Source organism: Dendropsophus ebraccatus, chromosome 13, assembly GCF_027789765.1.
Source record: "Dendropsophus ebraccatus isolate aDenEbr1 chromosome 13, aDenEbr1.pat, whole genome shotgun sequence".
Taxonomy (NCBI): Eukaryota; Metazoa; Chordata; class Amphibia; order Anura; family Hylidae; genus Dendropsophus; species Dendropsophus ebraccatus.
Window position 1 is genome coordinate 1931716 of NC_091466.1, and position 18687 is coordinate 1950402.

At 54.3% G+C, this 18687-nt stretch overlaps 1 protein-coding gene across 2 annotated transcripts in view; it reads left to right on the plus strand.

The window, feature by feature from the left end:
- Window positions 1-223: 223 nt before the first annotated feature.
- Window positions 224-18687, plus strand: part of PKLR (pyruvate kinase L/R) — a 37796-nt gene continuing 19332 nt past the window's right edge. Inside the window, exon 1 of one of the 2 annotated variants that reach the window (XM_069950779.1) lies at window positions 224-303. In XM_069950779.1, coding sequence (XP_069806880.1) covers window positions 249-303 — 55 coding nt within the window. In that variant the 5' untranslated portion in view covers window positions 224-248. Of the gene's footprint in view, window positions 304-9166; window positions 9255-18687 lie in introns of those variants that run through there. The other variant, XM_069950781.1, reaches the window with a different exon arrangement.

An 18687-nucleotide genomic window follows, 5' to 3' on the forward strand; every position in this document is an offset into this window, starting at 1 on the left:
ACAGGGTGGGTGTAGTGTTATATAGAGGGTATACAGCAGTATACAGGGTGGGTGTAGTGTTATATAGAGGGTATACAGCAGTATACAGGGTGGGTGTGGTGTTATATAGAGGGTATACAGCAGTATACAGGGTGGGTGTGGTGTTATATAGAGGGTATACAGCAGTATACAGGGTGGGTGTGGTGTTATATAGAGGGTATACAGCAGTATACAGGGTGGGTGTGGTGTTATATAGAGGGTGCGGCCCTATGACGTCCTCCCTGCTGTTTCCTGGTCTGTGTTCGGACTGTTCGCTGATATCAGGTACTGGAGGATTATACTGTGGGGGGGGCTCCTCTCTGATATCAGGTACTGGAGGATTATACTGGGGGGGGGGCTCCTCTCTGATATCAGGTACTGGAGGATTATACTGGGGGGGGGGCTCCTCTCTGATATCAGGTACTGGAGGATTATACTGGGGGGGGGGGGCTGTTGTCTGATATCAGGTACTGGAGGATTATACTGGGGGGGGGGGCTCCTCTCTGATATCAGGTACTGGAGGATTATACTGCTGGGGGGGGGGGCTCCTCTCTGATATCAGGTACTGGAGGATTATACTGTGGGGGGGGGCTGTTCTCTGATATCAGGTACTGGAGGATTATACTGGGGGGGGGGCTCCTCTCTGATATCAGGTACTGGAGGATTATACTGCTGGGGGGGGGGCTCCTCTCTGATATCAGGTACTGGGGGATTATACTGCTGGGGGGGGGGGCTCCTCTCTGATATCAGGTACTGGAGGATTATACTGCTGGGGGGGGGGGGCTCCTCTCTGATATCAGGTACTGGAGGATTATACTGCTGGGGGGGGGGCTGTTCTCTGATATCAGGTACTGGAGGATTATACTGTGGGGGGGGCTCCTCTCTGATATCAGGTACTGGGGGATTATACTGCTGGGGGGGGGGGCTCCTCTCTGATATCAGGTACTGGAGGATTATACTGGGGGGGGGCTCCTCTCTGATATCAGGTACTGGAGGATTATACTGCTGGGGGGGGGGGCTCCTCTCTGATATCAGGTACTGGGGGATTATACTGGGGGGGGGGCTCCTCTCTGATATCAGGTACTGGAGGATTATACTGTGGGGGGGGGCTGTTCTCTGATATCAGGTACTGGGGGATTATACTGTGGGGGGGGGGGCTCCTCTCTGATATCAGGTACTGGAGGATTATACTGGGGGGGGGGGGCTCCTCTCTGATATCAGGTACTGGAGGATTATACTGGGGGGGGGGCTCCTCTCTGATATCAGGTACTGGAGGATTATACTGTGGGGGGGGGGCTGTTCTCTGATATCAGGTACTGGGGGATTATACTGTGGGGGGGGGGGCTCCTCTCTGATATCAGGTACTGGAGGATTATACTGGGGGGGGGGGTCTCCTCTCTGATATCAGGTACTGGAGGATTATACTGCTGGGGGGGGGCTCCTCTCTGATATCAGGTACTGGAGGATTATACTGGGGGGGGGTCTCCTCTCTGATATCAGGTACTGGAGGATTATACTGCTGGGGGGGGGGCTCCTCTCTGATATCAGGTACTGGAGGATTATACTGGGGGGGGGGCTCCTCTCTGATATCAGGTACTGGAGGATTATACTGCTGGGGGGGCTCCTCTCTGATATCAGGTACTGGAAGATTATACTGCTGGGTGGGGGGCTCCTCTCTGATATCAGGTACTGGAGGATTATACTGTGGGGGGGGGGGCTGTTCTCTGATATCAGGTACTGGAGGATTATACTGTGGGGGGGGGGGGCTCCTCTCTGATATCAGGTACTGGAGGATTATACTGCTGGGGGGGCTCCTCTCTGATATCAGGTACTGGAAGATTATACTGCTGGGTGGGGGGCTCCTCTCTGATATCAGGTACTGGAGGATTATACTGGGGGGGGGGGCTCCTCTCTGATATCAGGTACTGGAGGATTATACTGCTGGGGGGGCTCCTCTCTGATATCAGGTACTGGAGGATTATACTGCTGGGGGGGGCTGTTCTCTGATATCAGGTACTGGAGGATTATACTGGGGGGGGGGCTCCTCTCTGATATCAGGTACTGGAGGATTATACTGCTGGGGGGGGGCTCCTCTCTGATATCAGGTACTGGAGGATTATACTGGGGGGGGGGCTCCTCTCTGATATCAGGTACTGGAGGATTATACTGCTGGGGGGGGGCTCCTCTCTGATATCAAGGTACTGGAGGATTATACTGGGGGGGGGGGCTCCTCTCTGATATCAGGTACTGGAGGATTATACTGCTGGGGGGGCTCCTCTCTGATATCAGGTACTGGAGGATTATACTGCTGGGGGGGGGGGGCTCCTCTCTGATATCAGGTACTGGAGGATTATACTGGGGGGGGGGGCTCCTCTCTGATATCAGGTACTGGAGGATTATACTGCTGGGGGGGGCTGTTCTCTGATATCAGGTACTGGAGGATTATACTGGGGGGGGGGGCTCCTCTCTGATATCAGGTACTGGAGGATTATACTGTGGGGGGGGCTCCTCTCTGATATCAGGTACTGGAGGATTATACTGTGGGGGGGCTCCTCTCTGATATCAGGTACTGGAGGATTATACTGTGGGGGGGGGGGCTCCTCTCTGATATCAGGTACTGGAGGATTATACTGCTGGGGGGGGCTGTTCTCTGATATCAGGTACTGGAGGATTATACTGCTGGGGGGGGGGCTGTTCTCTGATATCAGGTACTGGAGGATTATACTGGGGGGGGGGGCTCCTCTCTGATATCAGGTACTGGAGGATTATACTGCTGGGGGGGGGCTCCTCTCTGATATCAGGTACTGGAGGATTATACTGCTGGGGGGGGCTCCTCTCTGATATCAGGTACTGGAGGATTATACTGTGGGGGGGGGGGGGGGGGGCTCCTCTCTGATATCAGGTACTGGGGGATTATACTGCTGGGGGGGGGGGGCTGTTCTCTGATATCAGGTACTGGGGGATTATACTGCTGGGGGGGGGGCTCCTCTCTGATATCATGTTACTGGAGGATTATACTGTGGGGGGGGGCTCCTCTCTGATATCAGGTACTGGAGATTATACTGTGGGGGGGGGGGGGGGCTCCACTCTGATATCAGGTACGGGGGGATTATACTGGGGGGGGGGGGGCTGTTCTCTGATATCAGTACTGGAGGATTATACTGTGGGGGGGGGGCTCCTCTCTGATATCAGGTACTGGAGGATTATACTGTGGGGGGGGGGCTCCTCTCTGATATCAGGTACTGGAGGATTATACTGTGGGGGGGGCTCCTCTCTGATATCAGGTACTGGGGGATTATACTGCTGGGGGGGGCTCCTCTCTGATATCAGGTACTGGAGGATTATACTGTGGGGGGGGGCTCCTCTCTGATATCAGGTACTGGAGGATTATACTGTGGGGGGGGCTCCTCTCTGATATCAGGTACTGGAGGATTATACTGGGGGGGGGGGGGCTCCTCTCTGATATCAGGTACTGGAGGATTATACTGGGGGGGGGGCTGTTCTCTGATATCAGGTACTGGAGGATTATACTGCTGGGGGGGGGGCTCCTCTCTGATATCAGGTACTGGAGGATTATACTGCTGGGGGGGGGCTCCTCTCTGATATCAGGTACTGGAGGATTATACTGCTGGGGGGGGGCTGTTCTCTGATATCAGGTACTGGGGGATTATACTGTGGGGGGGGGCTCCTTCTCTGATATCAGGTACTGGAGGATTATACTGGGGGGGGGGGCTCCTTCTCTGATATCAGGTACTGGAGGATTATACTGCTGGGGGGGGGGGGCTCCTCTCTGATATCAGGTACTGGAGGATTATACTGTGGGGGGGGGGGGGCTCCTCTCTGGATATCAGGGTACTGGAGGATATACTGTGGGGGGGGGGGCTCCTCTCTGATATCATGGTACTGGAGGATTATACTGGTGGGGGGGGCTCTCTCTGATATCAGGTACTGGAGGATTATACTGGGGGGGGCGCTCCTCTCTGATATCAGGTACTGGAGGATTATTACTGGGGGGGGGCTCCTCTCTGATATCAGGTACTGGAGGATTATTACTGCTGGGGGGGGGGCTCCTCTCTGATATCAGGTACTGGAGGATTATACTGTGGGGGGGGGCTTCCTCTCTGATATCAGGTACTGGAGGATTACTACTGCTGGGGGGGGCTCCTCTCTGATATCAGGTACTGGAGGATTATACTGCTGGGGGGGGCTCCATCTCTGATATCAGGCTACTGGAGGGATTATACTGCTGGGGGGGGCTGTGCCCTCTGCAGATCAGGTGACTGGAGGATTATACTGCTGGGGGGGGCGGCTCACTCTCTGATATCAGGTACTGGAGGATTATACTGTGGCGGGGGGGCTCCTCTCTGATATCAGGTCTGCGTATGATTATACTGGGGGGGGCTCCTCTCTGATATCAGGTTCTACTGGAGGATTATACTGCTGGGGGGGGGGCTCCTCTATGCTATCAGGTAACTGGAGGACTTAATTACTGCTGGGGGGGGGCTGTCCCCTCTGATACTCCAGGTTACCTGGAGGATTATACTGCTGGGGGGGGCTCCTCTCTGATATCATGTACTGGAGGATTATACTGGTGGGGGGGGGTCCTCCTCGTGATATCAGGTAACTGGATGATTATTACTGTGGGTGGGGCGCTCCTTCCTGATATCAAGGTACTGGGGAGGTTATACTGGCTGGGGGGGGGGGGGGGGCTCCTCTCTGATATCAGGTACTGGGGATTATACTGTGGGGGGGGGGCTCCTCTCTGATATCAGGTACTGGAGGATTATACTGCTGGGGGGGGCTGTTCTCTGATATCAGGTACTGGAGGATTATACTGTGGGGGGGGGCTCCTCTCTGATATCAGGTACTGGAGGATTATACTGCTGGGGGGGGCTGTTCTCTGATATCAGGTACTGGAGGATTATACTGCTGGGGGGGGGGGGGGGCTCCTCTCTGATATCAGGTACTGGAGGATTATACTGCTGGGGGGGGGCTCCTCTCTGATATCAGGTACTGGAGGATTATACTGCTGGGGGGGGCTGTTCTCTGATATCAGGTACTGGAGGATTATACTGTGGGGGGGGGGGCTCCTCTCTGATATCAGGTACTGGAGGATTATACTGTGGGGGGGGGGCTCCTCTCTGATATCAGGTACTGGAGGATTATACTGTGGGGGGGGGGCTCCTCTCTGATATCAGGTACTGGAGGATTATACTGCTGGGGGGGGCTCCTCTCTGATATCAGGTACTGGAGGATTATACTGCTGGGGGGGGCTCCTCTCTGATATCAGGTACTGGAGGATTATACTGCTGGGGGGGGGGGGCTCCTCTCTGATATCAGGTACTGGAGGATTATACTGGGGGGGGGGGCTGTTCTCTGATATCAGGTACTGGAGGATTATACTGCTGGGGGGGGGGGCTCCTCTCTGATATCAGGTACTGGAGGATTACACTGCTGGGGGGGGGGGGGCTCCTCTCTGATATCAGGTACTGGAGGATTATACTGGGGGGGGGGGCTCCTCTCTGATATCAGGTACTGGAGGATTATACTGCTGGGGGGGGGGCTCCTCTCTGATATCAGGTACTGGAGGATTATACTGGGGGGGGGCTCCTCTCTGATATCAGGTACTGGAGGATTATACTGGGGGGGGGCTCCTCTCTGATATCAGGTACTGGAGGATTATACTGCTGGGGGGGGGGCTCCTCTCTGATATCAGGTACTGGAGGATTATACTGTGGGGGGGGCTCCTCTCTGATATCAGGTACTGGAGGATTATACTGGGGGGGCTCCTCTCTGATATCAGGTACTGGAGGATTATACTGCTGGGGGGGGGCTCCTCTCTGATATCAGGTACTGGAGGATTATACTGCTGGGGGGGGCTGTTCTCTGATATCAGGTACTGGAGGATTATACTGCTGGGGGGGGGGCTCCTCTCTGATATCAGGTACTGGAGGATTATACTGTGGGGGGGGGCTCCTCTCTGATATCAGGTACTGGAGGATTATACTGTGGGGGGGGCTCCTCTCTGATATCAGGTACTGGAGGATTATACTGCTGGGGGGGGGCTCCTCTCTGATATCAGGTACTGGAGGATTATACTGCTGGGGGGGGCTGTTCTCTGATATCAGGTACTGGAGGATTATACTGCTGGGGGGGGCTCCTCTCTGATATCAGGTACTGGGGGATTATACTGGGGGGGGGGGCTCCTCTCTGATATCAGGTACTGGAGGATTATACTGTGGGGGGGGCTCCTCTCTGATATCAGGTACTGGGGGATTATACTGGGGGGGGGGGGGGGGGCTCCTCTCTGATATCAGGTACTGGAGGATTATACTGTGGGGGGGGGGGGGGCTCCTCTCTGATATCAGGTACTGAAGGATTATACTGCTGGGGGGGGGGCTGTTCTCTGATATCAGGTACTGGAGGATTATACTGCTGGGGGGGGGCTCCTCTCTGATATCAGGTACTGGAGGATTATACTGCTGGGGGGGGCTCCTCTCTGATATCAGGTACTGGAGGATTATACTGTGGGGGGGGGCTCCTCTCTGATATCAGGTACTGGAGGATTATACTGGGGGGGGGGGGCTCCTCTCTGATATCAGGTACTGGAGGATTATACTGCTGGGGGGGGCTCCTCTCTGATATCAGGTACTGGAGGATTATACTGCTGGGGGGGCTCCTCTCTGATATCAGGTACTGGAGGATTATACTGCTGGGGGGGGGGGCTCCTCTCTGATATCAGGTACTGGGGGATTATACTGTGGGGGGGGGGCTGTTCTCTGATATCAGGTACTGGAGGATTATACTGCTGGGGGGGGGGGCTCCTCTCTGATATCAGGTACTGGAGGATTATACTGCTGGGGGGGCTCCTCTCTGATATCAGGTACTGGAGGATTATACTGCTGGGGGGGGGGGGCTCCTCTCTGATATCAGGTACTGGAGGATTATACTGCTGGGGGGGGGGCTCCTCTCTGATATCAGGTACTGGAGGATTATACTGGGGGGGGGCTCCTCTCTGATATCAGGTACTGGAGGATTATACTGGGGGGGGGGCTCCTCTCTGATATCAGGTACTGGAGGATTATACTGCTGGGGGGGGGCTCCTCTCTGATATCAGGTTACTGGAGGATTATACTGCTGGGGGGGGCTCCTCTCTGATATCAGGTACTGGAGGATTATACTGGGGGGGGCTCCTCTCTGATATCAGGGTACTGGAGGATTATACTGCTGGGGGGGGCTCCTCTCTGATATCAGGTACTGGAGGATTATACTGGGGGGGGGCTCCTCTCTGATATCAGGTACTGGAGGATTATACTGCTGGGGGGGGGGCTCCTCTCTGATATCAGGTACTGGAGGATTATACTGGGGGGGGGGCTCCTCTCTGATATCAGGTACTGGAGGGATTATACTGCTGGGGGGGGCTGTTCTCTGATATCAGGTACTGGAGGATTATACTGGGGGGGGGCTCTCTCTCTGATATCAGGTACTGGAGGATTATACTGCTGGGGGGGGGCTCCTCTCTGATATCAGGTACTGGGGGATTATACTGGGGGGGGGGCTCCTCTCTGATATCAGGTACTGGAGGATTATACTGGGGGGGGGGCTCCTCTCTGATATCAGGTATGGAGGATTATACTGGGGGGGGGGGCTCCTCTCTGATATCAGGTACTGGAGGATTATACTGGGGGGGGGGGGCTCCTCTCTGATATCAGGTACTGGAGGATTATACTGGGGGGGGGGCTCCAGGGGGTGTGGCCTATTCTCTGACATACGGTATTGCAGATCCTTGGGTAATAGAATGATGGGAGTTACTTCTCTGTGTACAACTCCCATCATCCCGCACTGTCTGTGACTATTATCTGTACCCCCATACCTGGAGCCTGTGTGTCCCCATGTGATACGGGGAGAGGTCTGTACCCCCATACCTGGAGCCTGTGTGCCCCCATGTGATACAGGGGGAGGTCTGTACCCCCATACCTGGAGCCTGTGTGTCCCCATGTGATACAGGGAGAGGTCTGTACCCCCATACCTGGAGCCTGTGTGTCCCCATGTGATACAGGGAGAGGTCTGTACCCCCATACCTGGAGCCTGTGTGTCCCCATGTGATACAGGGAGAGGTCTGTACCCCCATACCTGGAGCCTGTGTGTCCCCATGTGATACAGGGAGAGGTCTGTACCCCCATACCTGGAGCCTGTGTCCCCATGTGATACAGGGAGAGGTCTGTACCCCCATACCTGGAGCCTGTGTGTCCCCATGTGATACAGGGAGAGGTCTGTACCCCCATACCTGGAGCCTGTGTGTCCCCATGTGATACAGGGAGAGGTCTGTACCCCCATACCTGGAGCCTGTGTGTCCCCATGTGATACAGGGAGAGGTCTGTACCCCCATACCTGGAGCCTGTGTCCCCATGTGATACAGGGAGAGGTCTGTACCCCCATACCTGGAGCCTGTGTGTCCCCATGTGATACAGGGAGAGGTCTGTACCCCCATACCTGGAGCCTGTGTCCCCATGTGATACAGGGAGAGGTCTGTACCCCCCATACCTGGAGCCTGTGTGTCCCCATGTGATACAGGGAGAGGTCTGTACCCCCATACCTGGAGCCTGTGTCCCCATGTGATACAGGGAGAGGTCTGTACCCCCATACCTGGAGCCTGTGTGTCCCCATGTGATACAGGGAGAGGTCTGTACCCCCATACCTGGAGCCTGTGTCCCCATGTGATACAGAGAGAGGTCTGTACCCCCATACCTGGAGCCTGTGTGTCCCCATGTGATGCGGGGAGAGGTCTGTACCCCCATACCTGGAGCCTGTGTCCCAATGTGATACGGGGAGAGGTCTGTACCCCCATACCTGGAGCCTGTGTGTCCCCATGTGATACGGGGAGAGGTCTGTACCCCCATACCTGGAGCCTGTGTGTCCCCATGTGATACAGGGAGAGGTCTGTACCCCCATACCTGGAGCCTGTGTGCCCCCATGTGATACAGGGAGAGGTCTGTACCCCCATACCTGGAGCCTTTGTGCCCCCATGTGATACAGGGAGAGGTCTGTACCCCCATATCTGGAGCCTGTGTCCCCATGTGATACAGGGAGAGGTCTGTACTCCCATACCTGGAGCCTGTGTGTCCCCATGTGATACGGGGAGGGGGAGGGGTCTATTCTACTGGTTACTGATCAGGTGACTGGACATTGATTAACCAGATTAACAGACGACCTGGAAAACATGGACGGCCTGACAGGTATCCGAATATACAGGATATACCGCTATATACTCTACCCCTCCCCCTATATATTCTGTACCCCTCCTCCTCTATATACTCTACCCCTCCTCCTCTATATACTCTACCCGTCCCCTCTATATTCTGTACCCCTCCCCCTCTATATACTGTTACCCTCCTCCTCTATATACTCTACCCCTCCCCCTCTATATACTGTACCCCTGTCCCTCTATATACTGTACCCCTCCTCCTCTATATACTGTACCCCTCCCCCTCTATATACTGTACCCCTGTCCCTCTATATACTCTACCCCTCCCCCTCTATATACTGTACCCCTCCCCCTCTATATACTGTACCCCTCCCCCTCTATATACTGTACCCCTCTCCCTCTATATACTCTACCCCTCCTCCTCTATATACTCTACCCCTCCCCCTCTATATACTCTACCCCTCTCCCTCTATATACTGTTCCCCTCCTCCTCTATATACTCTACCCCTCCTCCTGTATATATATACTCTACCCCTCCCCCTCTATACTGTACACCTCCTCCTATATATACTGTACCCCTCCCCCTCTATAGATACTGTACCCCTCCTCCTGTATATATACTGTACCCCTCCTTCTCTATATACTGTACCCCTCCTCTTCTATATACTGTATACCTCCTGCTCTATATAGTGTACCCCTCCCCCTCTATATATACTCTACCCCTCCTCCTCTATATACTATACCCCTCCTCCTGTATATATACTCTACCCCTCCTCCTCTATATATATACTCTACCCCTCCCCCTCTATACTGTACACTTCCTCCTATATATACTGTACCCCTCCCCCTCTATATAGTGTACCCCTCCCCCTCTATATATACTCTACCCCTCCCCCTCTATATATACTGTACCCCTCCTCCTCTATATACTGTACCCCTCCTCCTCTATATACTCTACCCCTCTTCCTCTATATACTCTACCCCTCTTCCTCTATTTACTCTACCCCTCTCCCTCTATATACTCTACCCATCCTGTATATACTGTACCCCTCCTCCTCTATATACTCTCCCAATATATACTGTACCCCTCCTGTACAATGAGTACAGGGAGCCGCTGTCAGTATATACAGTGAGTACACAGGGAGCTGCTGTCAGTATATACAGTGAGTACACAGGGAGCTGCTGTCAGTATATACAGTGAGTACACAGGGAGCTGCTGTCAGTATATACAGTGAGTACAGGGAGCTGCTGCCAGTATATACAGTGAGTACACAGGGAGCTGCTGTCAGTATATACAGTGAGTACAGGGAGCTGCTGCCAGTATATACAGTGAGTACACAGGGAGCTGCTGTCAGTATATACAGTGAGTACAGGGAGCTGCTGTCAGTATATACAGTGAGTACACAGGGAGCTGCTGTCAGTATATACAGTGAGTACAGGGTGCTGCTGTCAGTATATACAGTGAGTACACAGGGAGCTGCTGTCAGTATATACAGTGAGTACATAGGGAGCTGCTGCCAGTATATACAGTGAGTACACAGGGAGCTGCTGTCAGTATATACAGTGAGTACAGGGAGCTGCTGTCAGTATTTACAGTGAATACAGGGAGCTGCTGTCAGTATATACAGTGAGTACACAGGGAGCTACTGTCAGTATATACTGTGAGTACACAGGGAGCTGCTGTCAGTATATACAGTGAGTACAGGGAGCTGCTGTCAGTATATACAGTGAGTACACAGGGAGCTGCTGTCAGTATATACAGTGAGTACAGGGAGCTGCTGTCAGTATATACAGTGAGTACAGGGGGCTGCTGGCTGTCAGTATATACAGTGAGTACACAGGGAGCCGCTGTCAGTATATACAGTGAGTACACAGGGAGCTGCTGCCAGTATATACAGTGAGTACACAGGGAGCTGCTGTCAGTATATACAGTGAGTACAGGGAGCTGCTGTCAGTATATACAGTGAATACAGGGAGCTGCTGTCAGTATATACAGTGAGTACACAGGGAGCTACTGTCAGTATATACTGTGAGTACAGGGAGCTGCTGTCAGTATATACAGTGAGTACAGGGAGCTGCTGTCAGTATATACAGTGAGTACAGGGGGCTGCTGGCTGTCAGTATATACAGTGAGTACACAGGGAGCCGCTGTCAGTATATACAGTGAGTACATAGGGAGCTGCTGCCAGTATATACAGTGAGTACACAGGGAGCTGCTGTCAGTATATACAGTGAGTACAGGGAGCTGCTGTCAGTATATACAGTGAGTACACAGGGAGCTACTGTCAGTATATACTGTGAGTACACAGGGAGCTGCTGTCAGTATATACAGTGAGTACACAGGGAGCTGCTGTCAGTATATACAGTGAGTATACAGGGGGCTGCTGTCAGTATATACAGTGAGTACACAGGGGGCTGCTGCCAGTATATACAGTGAATACAGGGAGCTGCTGTCAGTATATACAGTGAGTACACAGGGAGCTGCTGTCAGTATATACAGTGAGTACAGGGAGCTGCTGTCAGTATATACAGTGAGTACACAGGGAGCTGCTGTCAGTATATACAGTGAGTACACAGGAAGCTGCTGTCAGTATATTCAGTGAGTACACAGGGAGCTGCTGTCAGTATATTCAGTGAGTACAGGGAGCTGCTGTCAGTATATACAGTAAGTACAGGGAGCCGCTGTCAATATATACAGTGAGTACACAGGGAGCCGCTGTCAGTATATACAGTAAGTACAGGGAGCCGCTGTCAATATATACAGTGAGTACACAGGGAGCCGCTGTCAGTATATACAGTGAGTACAGGGAGCCGCTGTCAGTATATACAGTGAGTACAGGGAGCTGCTGTCAGTATATACAGTGAGTACACAGGGAGGTGCTGTCAGTATATACAGTGAGTACACAGGAGGCTGCTGGCTGTCAGTATATACAGTGAGTACACAGGAGGCTGCTGGCTGTCAGTATATACAGTGAGCACACAGGAGGCTGCTGGCTGTCAGTATATACAGTGAGTACACAGGAGGCTGCTGGCTGTCAGTATATACAGTGAGTACACAGGAGGCTGCTGGCTGTCAGTATATACAGTGAGTACACAGGAGGCTGCTGGCTGTCAGTATGGATGCCGTATACTAAGATGAAACTGCTGGAAGCTTCTGCAGTGTGGAGATGGGCTTGTAGGGCAGTGTTGGGGATGTGGAGCATATGATGGGGTGATGACACGGTCCTTGGCTGCACATGGACTGAAGCCCATAAGATCCTGGGAGAAGAGGTGGTGGTCATGCGGCCTCAGCCTCCCAGTGGCACCAAAGCCAGCGCACAGGAGCTCACTGGTGGGGCTTCTCTTCTGGCAGTGTGCTGGTGACAATGCTGGGGGTTTGCACATGGTGCTCCTGGGGGTAGAGGGCTTAAAAAGGAAGAAAACTGTCATGCCCGCACCTGTGTTGAGCTTGGCACAATACCGCCACGTGGCGTGTGGCAAAGAGTTTTCCAGTATTCGGGTTTTTTGTTTGTATAAATGTTTGCATTTGTCTGACTCTACCTCAGTGTCTGCCTGCCGGTCAGTGCCTGGTGTTATCAGGCGTCTGCGGCTGTCGGGTCTGCCTGCCGGTCAGTGCCTGGTGTTATCAGGCGTCTGCGGCTGTCGGGTCTGCCTGCCGGTCAGTGCCTGGTGTTATCAGGCGTCTGCGGCTGTCGGGTCTGCCTGCCGGTCAGTGCCTGGTGTTATCAGGCGTCTGCGGCTGTCGGGTCTGCCTGCCGGTCAGTGCCTGGTGTTATCAGGCGTCTGCGGCTGTCGGGTCTGCCTGCCGGTCAGTGCCTGGTGTTATCAGGCGTCTGCGGCTGTCGGGTCTGCCTGCCGGTCAGTTGCCTGGTGTTATCAGGCGTCTGCGGCTGTCGGGTCTGCCTGCCGGTCAGTGCCTGGTGTTATCAGGCGTCTGCGGCTGTCGGGTCTGCCTGCCGGTCAGTGCCTAGTGTTATCAGGCGTCTGCGGCTGTCGGGTCTGCCTGCCGGTCAGTGCCTGGTGTGATCAGGCGTCTGCGGCTGTCGGGTCTGCCTGCCGGTCAGTGCCTGGTGTTATCAGGCGTCTGCGGCTGTCGGGTCTGCCTGCCGGTCAGTGCCTGGTGTTATCAGGCGTCTGCGGCTGTCGGGTCTGCCTGCCGGTCAGTGCCTGGTGTTATCAGGCGTCTGCGGCTGTCGGGTCTGCCTGCCGGTCAGTGCCTGGTGTTATCAGGCGTCTGCGGCTGTCGGGTCTGCCTGCCGGTCAGTGCCTGGTGTTATCAGGCGTCTGCGGCTGTCGGGTCTGCCTGCCGGTCAGTGCCTGGTGTTATCAGGCGTCTGCGGCTGTCGGGTCTGGCTGCCGGTCAGTGCCTGGTGTTATCAGGTGTCTGCGGCTGTCTGGTCTGCCTGCCGGTCAGTGCCTGGTGTTATCAGGCGTCTGCGGCTGTCGGGTCTGCCTGCCGGTCAGTGCCTGGTGTTATCAGGCGTCTGCGGCTGTCAGGTCTGCCTGCCGGTCAGTGCCTGGTGTTATCAGGTGTCTGCGGCTGTCAGGTCTGGTGGTGACCCCTGTAGAAAGGTCTCTCTTCTACGTGTTGAGACTCTTATAATTGATAAGTCTAAATTTAGATGTTGACCCCTCTCTATGGAGAGAAAAGTCAAATACCCAGGATGGATGGTTTTTAAATATATCTAGAGCTGTAACCTGCAGTATTACCAACTCGTCACTTATAAATCACGGACACAGATAAGACAATGTATCATGATTATAAGCCTGGATAATAATGGCCCAAGTTTTATTATGGTAATCACATTTTATAGACAGACTATGGGGCGGTACTACTCATGCGTAGTGTATTCATAAGAAATGTAAACATCTAATACAGGCGGGGTTCCAAGTCACAAGACACATACATGTCACACTCTGATAGGCCAGTCCATATATGGTAGCAGTTTCCTGTACGGCGCAGTCAGGCTGGCACAATGTTTACCATAGACTGCCGGCATCCCATTGCACCTTGGCTATCTTGCCTCTGAAATGCAATAATCCCAACTTATGCTACTTAATTACACACTGACAACTTTGTTCTTTTTAAATGCGTGGGGGTAGGCCACAGCTTTTTTAATTTTCTTAGAACTATTTTAAACTTTTAACATATATTTTTGTACTGTGAGGATAGGACCTTGCGCTGTCGCCTTCCTGGCGAGGACACCGGAATGCCAGGCCACCGCTCCGGGCGGTGGGCATGTCTTAGTTGTTCTGCCGGGTGCCTCGCCGATGCTTCTCCTTCCTCCTCTGCAAGGTCCCCCCCAGCGCCAAGCTGTGACAACAGTAATAACAGTCAATAAACACATACAAACAAAGAAACTTCTTTCACAGAAAAAAACATTAGGGAGGGTGGGTGGGAAAGCTGTTTAACCTCTGCCTGTCACGCTGGTGTGGTGTTCTGCCACTTCCTGCCAGTTACTTTTGTTAGGCTATTTCCCCGCCCCCAGACCGCCCCCAACATGGACCGCCTTCTAGGTGCTTGCTACGCCCCTGTCCCCGTCAGTCACAGTCACCGGCTGCTTAGCCAGCACCAGTGACCCAGGTTGTTTATAGATTTCTGTCTCTCTTCTCCTTGGGTGTTGTGACTATAAATGATAACTTTCCAGGAGTTGTTCTCAGTGACGTGCTGCCAGCATTCCTCCTCTTCATCTCTCTGTCCCCCTCTGATCATCTCCTTATTCAGAGGGCAGTATATATATATAGGTGCAGTCATATAGGTATGGTGCAAGTAGGTAAAATCCCAATACCTGGCCTTATCATTATGGAGGAGGAAAATGCTAACACACCTGTCTGTTGGCTTTATGGTTTACTGCTTTGCTGTGGTGGAGAAGAGAAGTCTGTTAAAATCCGCGCTGTTAGGAGAGGGACAGGGAAAGAGAAGGACAGGTGAGCCCTGACCCTGGCACCCGCCCGGCTGTCCCTACCTACTGGCCTTAGATGCCCTAATTGGTAAACGGACAATTGGACGGCAGTCCCTGATCTTACCAAAGTGCAACACAGAACAAAACAGACACAATGGGAGCAAAGTCAGAAATCCGGGTCAATAACAGCCGAGCCGAGTACAAAAACGTGCCCAAGGGGGTAGTGAGACGTCAGATAACCATAACCTAATGCAGGAAGAACGCCAGGTCAAGTAACACTAGTAAACTAGGCGCTATCGCAGGCAAGGAACATGAGACAAGTGAGGGTACTTATGGAGCCCCAGGCGGGATTATGGCTGAGGCCCCAGGTACTGGTGTGTCAGCTGTCAGTCAACACACTACATTCTATGCTGATCGGACAGGGAGTGAAACACTGGCCACTGCTACAACATGGAATAGCAGAGCATAACATGAGAAGCAGTCTGGCCGCTATGGCCGCCCGAGTCCTAACACACGCCTTATTCTTCTTGATAAGCACCAGCCTGTTGGCATTCTCAGTGAACAGTCTGCTTTTCGGTAATGATACCCCCCCTCTGACAAGACCCTAGCAACCAGGGCAGGCCAGCACCTTCAAGGCATACAGCGCCAATTCATGCCATGTGTCCAGCTTTGACACCCAACAGTGATGAGGCAGGGCGTGTGGTCCACCATATACTCCCTCACTGTCTTTCAGAACTTGTTCTCTCTTCATAAACATGTTCCACATCTTGAATAGTGTTCTTTGCCCAGTGTTTTCCATGCTGCCTGGTCCCCTTATCTCCCCTCCTCGTTGGCCGTCAGAACCACGTCCTCAGGGTAGGTCCTCAAGTGCTGGTAGTTATGTCAGATGAGAAGGCTTTGAGCAATTTCTCTACCAGGGCCTTGTGGTATAGCTGGACTTGTGCACTTCTGTCCTCTCGGAGAAGGAGATGTGAAGTGAACTTCAACCTATACTAGGGGTCGAGGAAGGTGAACAACCAGTAATCCTTGTTAACATGAGAGTCATGGGTACGGCAGCCTAACATGAAGTCTGCCATGTTTGCCACAGTGCCAAAAGGAAAAAATGTAACTTCCTCCTTCAGAAAACGCTGAACCACAAGGTTGAAAACGTGTGCCTGGCATGGCAGGTGTATGAGGGGGCTGAGCCATGCCTGGTTTTAGGTTAGGTGTCGGGAGCCACAGTTCAGTCTGCTCCTTGATAGCATAGAACAGCTCTGCGGCCGTGAGTGCTTCTTTGCCTTTGCCTGAAGTGTCAAAATCCGGCCCACCAGATGTTGTAAAACTATAATTCCCATCATGCCTGGACAGCCAGAGCTCCAGCTGCCCAAGCATGATGGGAATGGTAGTTTTATAACTAAGCTGGAGGGGCGGAGCAGGGAACTATAGCGACCTTGGCCATTGGTCAGTCAGTGGTTACGTGGCCTTTCCTGTAACCGCGTTGGTCAGAGCAGGGTGATATTCTGCATAACATGCTGGTGTAAGGCTGGTACCACACAGCATGAGAAATAGCTTGCCTGTGGATGGAGTACCGAGTGACGGCTGTGGAGGGAGCACCGGGGGACGGCTGTGGAGGGAGCACCGGGGGACGGCTGTGGATGGAGTACCGAGTGACGGCTGTGGAGGGAGCACCGGGGGACGGCTGTGGAGGGAGCACCGAGGGACGGCTGTGGAGGGAGCACCGGGGGACGGCTGTGGAGGGAGCACCGGGGGACGGCTGTGGAGGGAGCACCGGGGGACGGCTGTGGAGGGAGCACCGAGTGACGGCTGTGGAGGGAGCACCGGGGGACGGCTGTGGAGGGAGCACCGGGGGACGGCTGTGGAGAGAGCACCGGGGGACGGCTGTGGAGGGAGCACCGGGGGACGGCTGTGGAGGGAGCATCGGGGGACGGCTGTGGATGGAGTACCGAGTGACGGCTGTGGAGGGAGCACCGGGGGACGGCTGTGGAGGGAGCACCGAGGGACGGCTGTGGAGGGAGCACCGGGGGACGGCTGTGGAGGGAGCACCGAGGGACGGCTGTGGAGGGAGCATCGGGGGACGGCTGTGGAGGGAGCACCGGGGGACGGCTGTGGAGGGAGCACCGGGGGACGGCTGTGGAGGGAGCACCGGGGGACGGCTGTGGAGGGAGCACCGGGGGACGGCTGTGGATGGAGTACCGGGGGACGGCTGTGGAGGGAGTACCGAGTGACGGCTGTGGAGGGAGCACCGGGGGACGGCTGTGGAGGGAGCACCGGGGGGCGGAGTGATAGGTTCTATACATACAGGGAAGGGGGAGGGGTGATAAGTTCTATACATACAGGGAAGTGGGAGGGGTGATAGGTTCTATACATACAGGGAAGGGGGAGGGGTGATAGGTTCTATACATACAGGGAAGGGGGAGGGGTGATAGGTTCTATACATACAGGGAAGGGGGAGGGGTGATAGGTTCTATACATACAGGGAAGGGGAGGGGTGATAGGTTCTATACATACAGGGAAGGGGGAGGGGTGATAGGTTCTATACATATGCATTTATATTATTTTGCTCTAAGAACTTGTCTCTCCTGTTGTGAAGCCTCTACTGTTTTTGCTGTGACCAGATCCTGTGGTGACTGTTCCACAGATTCACAGCTCTCATGGTAAAGAAGGCTTCTCGCCTCCGGAGACTGAACCTTTCTGAACCTCTCCAGGCGGAGGCAGCGCCCCCTTGTCTCTCCGGGTGGAGGCAGTGCCCCCTTGTCTCTCCGGGTGGAGGCAGCGCCCCCTTGTCTCTCCAGGCGGAGGCAGCGCCCCCCTTGTCTCTCCGGGTGGAGGCAGCGCCCCCTTGTCTCTCCGGGTGGAGGCAGCGCCCCCTTGTCTCTCCGGGTGGAGGCAGCGCCCCTTGTCTCTCCAGGTGGAGGCAAGCGCCCCCTTGTCTCTCCGGGCGGAGGCAGCGCCCCCCTTGTCTCTCCGGGCGGAGGCAGCACCCCCTTGTCTCTCCGGGCGGAGGCAGCGCCCCCTTGTCTCTCCGGGCGGAGGCAGCGCCCCCTTGTCTCTCCGGGCGGAGGCAGCGCCCCCTTGTCTCCTCCGGGCGGAGGCAGCGCCCCCTTGTCTCTCCGGGCGGAGGCAGCGCGCCCTTGTCTCTCCGGGCGGAGGCAGCGCCCCCTTGTCTCTCCGGGCGGAGGCAGCGCCCCCTTGTCTCTCCGGGCGGAGGCAGCGCCCCCTTGTCTCTCCGGGCGGAGGCAGCGCCCCCTTGTCTCTCCGGGTGGAGGCAGCGCCCCCTTGTCCTTTTGAAGTGGTTTTACCTGGAACATCTTTTCCCCGTATTTCCTGTAGGGGCCATTTATATATGTAAATAAGTTAATCATATCTCCCCTCAAACGTCTCTTCTCCAGACTAAACAAATGTAATTCTTTTAATCTCTCCTCATAAATGTAAAGTTATGCACCTGGGTACTAATAACCTGCAGCATCATATGTCCTGGGGTGGTTACACTGGTGCAGTCGCTGATGGAGAAGGATCTGGTTGTACTTGTAAATAATAGACTACAGAACAGCACACAATGTC